The following is a 9413-nucleotide window of genomic DNA, read 5'->3' on the forward strand; positions in this document are numbered from 1 at the left end:
CTCCAAAGTCATGATTACAACACATAAGTAAAAAAAAATCAAAGTGGTTAAATCGCAAAAGATGAAAACTTTTGAATTAGAAATAAAAAATCAAATTAATCAAAGGGGTTAACTTACCAAAAATTAAAACTTTAAAGTTAAATTGTCAAAGATTAAAACTTTAGTGTTAAAAAGGAAACAAAGATTAAAAATTTTAAACTTAAATTGTTAAATATTAAAACTTTAGGGTAAATTGTCAAAGATTAAAACTTTAGGGTTAAAAGAAAACAAAAATTAGAAGTTTAAACTTAAATTGTCAAACATTAAAACTTTAGGGTTAAAAAGAAAATTTTCCATTTTTTTTTTGAAAAACTCTCAAAACCTAACTTACAACACATATATGCATATATAACTTGCTTCTTTAATGTGTGTTTAATGTGTGTTTAATTTAATAAAGTAATTTAAATTAAAAAATATAAGAGAAATTAAAGGAAAAAAGAAGAAGAAAAACCACGTGCATATATCAAAACTTGGTATTTAACAAACTCAAGCAATTAACTCTACGTAATTTTTATCTACCTAATTTCTATAATAAAGGTTTTAACTTGTGGTGGTAAAATGTAGAATACAGCAGGGGTGGTTGGTGGCTTTGGCCACTGACATTTGTGTTTAATATATTATAGAGTGACATTTGTGTTTAATATATTATAGAGTAAATTGCTAAAATCGTCTTTGAGGTTTGGGTATGTTTGGCATTTTCATCCCAAACAACTTTTTTGTACCATATAGTCTTTTACTTTTAGGATTTTTTGTCATTTTCATCCAAACGTCTGATTTTTTTTGCCAAAATCGTCCTTGAGATTTGGGATTTTTTACGATTTTCATCCAAATGTTTGATAGAATAAATAAAACAAATTAGAAGTTTGCATGAAAATGACAAAAATTCTTAAAAGTGAAGGATTACATGGTATAAAAAAGTTGTTTTGGATGAAAATGACAAACATACCCAAATCTTAGGGACGATTTTGGCAATTTACTCTATATTATATAATGTTCATAAGTATTTTAACATATAAGAGGGTGTTTGGGGTTGAGTTTTGAAGAAGATTTTTAGATTATTGAGTTTTGAAATTTTAAATAATCAGGTTTGAGTGTTTGGGTAAAAAACTAAAAAATTGATTATTTGCGTTTACAAAGTTACAAAACACGGTTTTCCAAAAGTAGTTCCTCCCCTACTGCAACAAAACGCAGTTTTCCAAAAATTGATTATTTACGTTTAGAAAAGGATTTTCACTTGTTTATTTTTTTAAATAGATATTTGCCAAACACTCAAATAGTTGATTATATGATTATTGTGATATCAAGTAACATAATCAAATTCAAACACTATCTTTCAAAATCACATTTTGTTACAGTTAATTATCTTAATTATCTGATTCTGATTATTCAAAACGCATAATCTATTTTTAGAACTCAACCCCAAACACCCCCCTAGGATCTTGAGATAAAACTGAAATTAATACATATATTAATCATATCAATCAATAGTTTTTATTTTACTCATTAAGAAGTTCCCAATCATTTGCTCCTAGAAGATAGACCATTTTGTTATTTCTCTCAACAAGATACTAGATACTCACTCGTATTTTAGAGGTGAAATAAGGCTTAGCGACTATTAGATCCTAGGTTCGAATCTTACGAGAAGGTTTTTTTTTCAGATTTATTGGGTTTTCTCCTGAATTAATGTATATGCATAATAGCCTAGTAGAGATGAATATGATCGAGTGGCTACGCTAGTGACACGATCATACTCTAGTAGTCTATCAATGATCCTAATTTGCCATGAAAAATAGTTATCCGTATAGTTGTCTTCTTATACATAATTAATGTGTCTAAAAAGTGTTGATATACTTTATGATCAAACTTTTCTTAGAGGAGGCGGGGCACTGCGTTAAATTTTAACGCGTGATACTCCCACCGCCACTCCAAAGATCAACACGTGATAGTTTAATGTGGGCCGATTTCGTTATTTTTTCAACGCGTGATGATATTATTTTGTGAGGGTAGTTGTTGGTTGGGGGGAAATTGTTGGGTGTGGTGGTGAGTGATGACCACCCCCACTAAAAAAAGGTTCTGAGTGATGGAAAAATGGTTGCTGACATGGCGGAACATGATTAGATATTGTGAGTGATGAAATTTTATCACTAGTGACCACCCCCCTCCCCTTATCGTGTGGACAAACTGTATATGTATATGTTTTCATAGTCTCACTAAGGTTATATAAAACAACAATAAAAACTATTTTCTTTTATATATTTCGATGGCAAGTGAGAAACAAAAATACAAAATCACGTGGTTTTTCTATTTTGTTAAACAAGGAATAGACACAACACCAATCTGGGCCTTCTTAATAAAGGTTTGGCACCTAAACAGCAACTACTAACTCATAATTCATAAATATCACATGGACCTTGATGAAGGCTACTTTTAGACCCACTTTAGATTCTACTTTTGCTTTTCAACCCCCTATTTTCTTTTATACATTTATTATTAGCGTAAATTACACGGATACATATTCGGTTTAATCTTTTCTCTTAAAAATTGTGGTTCCAATCCAATCTTCACTTTTTATCAGTCAGTAAGATGTTCAGTTATTACAGCAGAAGAACATTTGTTTTTCGATTCAAGTCATTCATTTGAAAAGAAGAAGATACCCATCATAACATAGTCGTGTGGTGTGACTTCCTGTAAAAAAAAACATACGTCTATCCACTAAAATAACCAAACATGTTACTAACTAAAAATAGTGGGAACCAAAACTGTAATTTATAAATATTGATGATCAATACCCTAATATTAACAAATAACAAGGATCATTCATGTAAGTTACTTCATTACTAATATTTATTAAGTTATTTTGTTCCAGAATACATGGCATCGACAATTCTAGGTTAACATGGCAAACGAGTCAGTCATATCCGATATTCAAAGAACCTTAAAAAGAGTAAAATATCCGGATAGTCCTTGTGGTTTGGTGAAATAACACCTATAGTCCTTACCTTTTGAAAATTACATCAGTGATCCCTGTAGTTTGATAAGTTGTTACTCGAATAGTCCATGGAGTGGATGTCCGTTAGTTTTCACCGTTAACTCTATGTAAAATGACTAAAATGTCCTTAGTATTTAATTAAAACATTAAAAGTAGATATATTAAATTAAATGTGGGACCCATCAACCTTCTTATTCACCATTTAAACCCTTGTATCTCTCTCTCTCCCTCACACACACATACCCAAACACTCACTCACCACTATCTGCCACCACCATTTACCACCAGCCGCCACCACCTGCCACTAGACTACCATCAACATCTCCACCACCTTAACTCCGTTCTCCATTCCAAAACTCTCCGTCCACCATATTTAGAGAGAGGAACGAGAAAGAGAGAGAGAGAGATCCATCAGAGAGAGAAAGTTAGAGAGAAGGCAGAAAAGGTCCTAGATGATGGTTGGAGACGATGGTAATTGTGGTGGTGGCTAGATCTATCTGCAGCAGTAATGGATGGATCTGATTTGTTTCCCAGGGTTTCCAAAATTGGTGAACATGAGGGTGACGCTGGGTGGTGTTGTTAACAACAATGGTGAATACAGTCAACTAAGGTACGTATCTACTCTTAGGGTTTCGAGTTTGAGCTGCATTTGTGGATTTAGAACCGATTTCAGGGTTTTATGATGGTTGTTGTTGATGGTGTTGTTGTTATTGACGGTGGTGGCAACGATGGGTGTGTTGACGATAGAGAATGATGATGATGGTAGTGGTTTATGGAAATATAGATGGTGGTGGTTCAGTTCTGTTCAGATGGTGGCTGTTGGTGTGGCGGTAGTAACAGTGATGGTGTTTTGTAGTATAGTTGGGTGATGGAGGTTATGGTATTTTGAAGGGTCAAGGGTTGAGGGTTGAAGGAGTTAGGTTTAGGTGGCTGAGGTGGGGTGGCTGGAGGTGGAGGTGGGTGGCTATGGTGATGGTGGCTGGTTGTTTTTAGAAGACAAAAGAGTTCGTGGGTCCCACACTTTTAATAATAATATGAGTGTTTATAATATTTGTTTTTTATTTTTTTAATGAGAGGGGTAAATAAGTAATTTCACATGGACTTAACGACAGAAACTAACGGACATCAACTCCTAGGACTATCCGAGTAACAACTTGTCAAACCACATGGAGCAGAGCACTGATGTAATTTTCAAAAGATGAAGACTATAGGTGTTATCTTACAAAACTACAGGGACTATCCTGGCATTTTACTCCCTTATAAACTTGTTAAAGTAAAAAACCTAAACTTTATGTTATAACATTTTTAGAAATAATAAAGTTTATATATCTCAATTCTTTTAACATCAAACCCTAAGTGTCAAATTTCAATACTCAAGGTACCAAATTGCAACAAGAATATCTTAAATTTGCCGGTTGAGAAGAACAATCATCAACACGTAAGCAACATCATTGAAATTGCATAGCAACATATAGTATATACTTTCCCCTTCTGCAAAATTCCCTTTTATCCTTCCAATCACAAACAGTATTCATCATAAATCTTCCATTTTGCCTAACCCTTTTACCCTTTCAAACATCTTTATCGTTTGCCACTGTTATGGAGCTTGTTCAAGAGTTAGTTTTCACAATCTCCTTCTCTCTCATAGTGTCTCTGTTAATCGCCAAGTTGTTTTCAGTCGGGTCGAGTGGGAATTCAAGTGTTTCGATTAGGGTTGAAGAAAAGATTGAAAAAGAGGGAAACTTTGATGATCCGGTGAAGGGTTGTGAAGAGGGTGGTTTTGGGTGTTTGGAGGGTGATTTGGGAAGTGGGGTTGTGGTTGATTGTGGTGGTGGAGAGGGTGCAGGCTATGTGTTTGATGAAAGTCCTGAGAGAAATGAAGATGATAATGGTGATGCTGGTTTGGTGAAAAGTGATGAGGGTAATATGGTAACTTTTAGTGGATCATTAGTTGAAGAAGATTGTGTGAAGTGTGTTGAAGTAGAGACAGAAAGCATTAGTGGAGTTGGTGTCTGTTATGTGTTTGATGAAAGTCATGAGAGAACTGAATGTAAGGATGATGATGATGGTAGTTTGGTGAAAAGTGATGAGGGTAATTTGGTAAATTTCAGTGGATTATTAGTTCAAGAAAATTGTGTGAAATCTGTTGAAGTAGACACAGAAAGTGGCAGTGGAGTTGGTGTACGCTATGTGTTTGATGAAAGTCCTGAGAGAACTGAATGTAAGGAAGGTGGTGGTAATTTGGTGAAAAGTGATGAGGGTAATGTGGTAAATTTCACTGGGTCATTAGTGCAAGAAGATTGTGTGAAATCTGTTGAAGTAGAACGGGTATTTTCTGCCATTAATGATGGTGAAGTGAAGGGTGAAGAGGAAGATGAGATGTTTGATGATGATTGGCAGGGGGTTGAGACGACGGAGTTGGAGAGGAGGTTTGGTGCTGCGGTAGCGTTTATGGATGCTAAGGTTAATAGTGGTGTTGTGAATTTGATTGATAATGAAGTGAAGGTAGAGTTATATGGGCTTCATAGGGTTGCCATTGAAGGGTCTTGCTTTGAGCCGCAACCAATGGCTCTCAAGGTGTCTGCTCGCGCCAATTGGTATAAACTTTTCGCTATCTTCTTATTCAGTTTTTGATTACATATCTGAACATTCATAGAACAGAAACGATTTACACGCTTTATACTAAAAAAGGAAAGAATTGAAATCACTAAAATTGGGACGAATTATGGAATTCGGGTCCGATAGCTGGCTCAAATCGCCTATGGCCGTTTGCCACATGATGGCTCGTCGAGACCTTTTCGTCCGCTGCTTGTGGCCCATGTAACTCCACTCGTAGCTCAAGTTATGCTCTTTTTATGTTTGGGCCTATTCTGTCGTGTTTCTCTCCGTCTAGTAGTTCAAGGATGAGTATAATGGGCCCCAACTTCAAATCATATTAATCTAAGGAACCCTTTGGTTATAAGGTGACCGACTGTCACTTAAATCGATAACATTTGGTCCTTTGTTCAGTGATGCACATGCCAAACGTAGAATGTGACAAGTTAATGGCATTTTACTCATCTTCTCAGTAGTCGTTATGTTTTTAGTTGTAATGAGTTGTTGATCGTTTTTTGTTTCATTTTGTCAGGAATTCGTGGAAACGTTTCGAAAATTTGGGGCGCGAAGACGCGATGGAACAATATATTGCTCTTCTTTCTCGACATGTTCCGGGTTGGATGGGAAGCCACTCTTATGTAAGAAACTTCTTTTCGTGTTATTGAGTAGTTTGTTTGTTCAACTAAAAGCCAACATTATCTATAAAATGAGTAATCCTTGAAGACGGAATCGGAAAGAGGACCATGATGGATTTTGTGTGTTATCTTTTCCGACTTGTGGGTCATGTTGGGACTGATTTTGGATGTTAGTGAAAAGGTTGGATAACCTTATGATGTAGGCCAAGAATAGATACACAAAATAATTGAAGAATATGTGTATTTTAAGTTCCACTTCTAATTCTCCGACCAAAAATGTCATCCCATGAAGTCAGATGAAAACTAGGGGTGGCTATTCCTAACACGACGCGAAAATAATCAGGTTTTGGGTTGTCGTATTGAGTCTAACCCTTAGTTAACATGTCGGCGTGTCAACCCGTTTAAAATTAGAATAAAAGAATAAGAAAATACAGATCTTATAAGGTCAACCTGCTAACCCGTTTAACCATTTATCACAACCTACTAACCCGTTTACCACATTTACAACTTGATTACAACTCATTTACAATAAGTCAACCCCGCTGACTCTTTAGATAAATGAGCTAAACAGGTCGTGTTCGGGTTACACGATCTTATGGACGTCCTGTTCGGGTTACAGAATTGTTACCCCTAATGACATCTCTATTATCGTCCCTTAATTTCTTTTTTTCGATATCAGGGCATGGAAAGTTACTCATTTTTCATTAATATTTGGTGCTTTTGGACAAATGTTTAGGACAAACAATGACATGAAGTTGTACCTCGGTTGATCAGGCTCCTTGGCAGTTGTCAGTACAAGCATCTACGACATTGTTGGATCGAACTGGGAACTGCAGCATTTGTTGCCTCCATGATCAGTTTGGCTATTTTATCGACGGTCATCGTGTAAGTAAACAATAACGACGTCATTTGTAAGTAAGAAAACCACGGTTATGTTCGATTACGGCTAGCGTTTTGGATTGAAATGCTAGAAATATCTTCGTTTTTTGTATCTGTTCCGATTTATGTGATTACCTTCATGTTTTTTTATATTTGTCGTGGTACTTGATTGCATATAAAGAATAAATAAGGTCGAGGAGAGATATATCATATATGATCAGCATGTCAATTAAAAGTCGGGTTTATGTACCTCTACTAATGACAAACTGTTACAAGCTAACCATTTTTCATGATTCTGTTATGGTAGTTATTTACTTGCAGGTACATACTAGCCCTACTTCATGGGTAGTTCTTTGCTTACAATTTCATACTAACCCCTCTACTTTTGAACAAGTACAATATTAGTCCTTATTTTCAACTATCATAGTAGTACCCTCCAATATAAAGTTGTTGACCTCAAGGATTAAAATCGGAAAGATGTTACCCGAGTACCTTGACTTTAATGATGGCTTTGTGTCTAGAACTGCAGCTGGTTGTAGTTGGAAACGGGAACACATCAGTAAGGGAATAACAGTCGTAGCCGTAGGTGACTCATAAGATTACTTAAGGAGTGAAGCATGAAAAGTAGGATATATATTTGTGCATAGATCGGGAGATCCATCGTAACTAGGAACCTATAATCAGTTTCACTTGCCAGTTAGCTTGAGAGGAAATGTTAAAAAAACATAGAAGACGGTTAATAGTTTGTTACCAAGTCATTAGCGTTGCGGATGAAAATAAGACGACATACAACAATTCATAGTTTATAAACACGATTACGCATTTTACATGTTTTCCCTTTCTACTCTATAGGTTAGAATTCTTGGTTTATAAAGGTTTCTATAAAATTCACATTTCTTTTCACCATAAACAATTGCTATACAGAGATATCTTGTTATTCTTCACATTTCCACCGTATAGGCGAACAAATTATGCTCCATCTTGTCTTTCACATCTACAGACTACAAATACTAACAAAAATTCGTTAAGGGGTTTATTTGTGACAAACGGCAAAATAATATGTATTCTCATTGTTCGGATCGGACAAAACTATAATACTTGTGTCTTTCACATCTACACACAAATAGTTTTGGTTTTCTGGCGCCAGAGGCTGTGGACCTACTTAGTCGAGTTCAAAGGGCCATGCATAGTAATGTTATGACCCCGAGATCTATAGACGTAGTTTTTAAAAGACTTAGTTTTGCTATTCAAAAAGGGGTAGCGGCGAAGCTTGTAGCTCGTTTACCAACTATCTCGATGTAAATTATTATTCTCTTATAATTAAAATATTACCATGAGAATTATAATTTTCGTTAACCGAATACTAGTACATGATCAATGGGAACAACTAATCACAAAATGCTACTAGGGGTATTATATATCCTGCGGGTGTTTAAATAATAATTACCGATTTATGTCGCCTAATTAATCGTTAATTAAATTAGGCTGAACGGGGCACCTGCGGGGAGTGTCTGCGGGAAGCGAGTTTACCTAATGGGAACACCGCCATTAGGCTGAACGGGGCACCTGCGGGGAGTGTCTGCGGGAAGCGAGTTTACCTAATGGGAACACCGCCGCCATCAACTTTAGGTGAGTGTTTGATTAGAATTTCGATGAGTAGTCACCAATGAAGAATGAGGAGAGAGAGTGATTTTGCATGTGGGGGCCTATTCATTCTCGCTAATCACATATTTCTTTTTTTTTTTTAAGAAAAAATTGTTTACCATTCACCACCTAGAGGGGAGCATCCTTGTGATTAAGTGCTTGAGGAAAGTTAGAGAAGAGAGTTGACATGGACGAATTTGATTGGTTCCGGTGAGAGTTTACCACTCACCTAGAGTGGAGCACCCCTCTCACCCTTATAAGCTAAACTAAGACCGTGGGGTATGGTGGGGCGTGGGTTGGGGCCATGGTGCGACACCTGGAGTATGGGGCACCCAAGATCAAAAGCCAATTTCAAAGGGGTATGGTGGGCGTGGATGGGGTGGTGTGGAAAAAAAGCCAATTTCAAAGGGCTAGTGCTCTTGGCCAATGAGGTTCCGCCATGTCATGTGGGTAGCTCCGCCCAACGCCCGGGCTGAAACCCCCGCCCAAGGGGCCACGCCGAAACCCAAACCCACCCGGGGTGGTGACTTGGGCGTTTGTACCCAACCCCCGCCTCATAGTCTAAGATGTACTCTCTTGAGTGGTCTAATTGGTGTTTTTCTAGCTTCTCCCTAGCGTGATGTTTTGATAAA

General features: G+C 36.6%; 1 protein-coding gene across 1 annotated transcript; it reads left to right on the forward strand.

Moving 5' to 3' along the window:
* The first annotated feature begins 4452 nt into the window (after positions 1-4452).
* On the forward strand, positions 4453-7311 carry LOC110911032 (acyl-CoA-binding domain-containing protein 3). The gene is made up of 3 exons (XM_022155594.2): positions 4453-5625; positions 6156-6261; positions 6995-7311. Exons 1-3 carry the CDS (start codon positions 4628-4630, stop codon positions 7004-7006), a joined length of 1116 nt encoding a protein of 371 aa, XP_022011286.1. The 5' UTR covers positions 4453-4627; the 3' UTR covers positions 7007-7311.
* Positions 7312-9413: the final 2102 nt, after the last annotated feature.

This window comes from Helianthus annuus, chromosome 15 (genome assembly GCF_002127325.2).
Source record: "Helianthus annuus cultivar XRQ/B chromosome 15, HanXRQr2.0-SUNRISE, whole genome shotgun sequence".
NCBI classification, from domain to species: domain Eukaryota; kingdom Viridiplantae; phylum Streptophyta; class Magnoliopsida; order Asterales; family Asteraceae; genus Helianthus; species Helianthus annuus.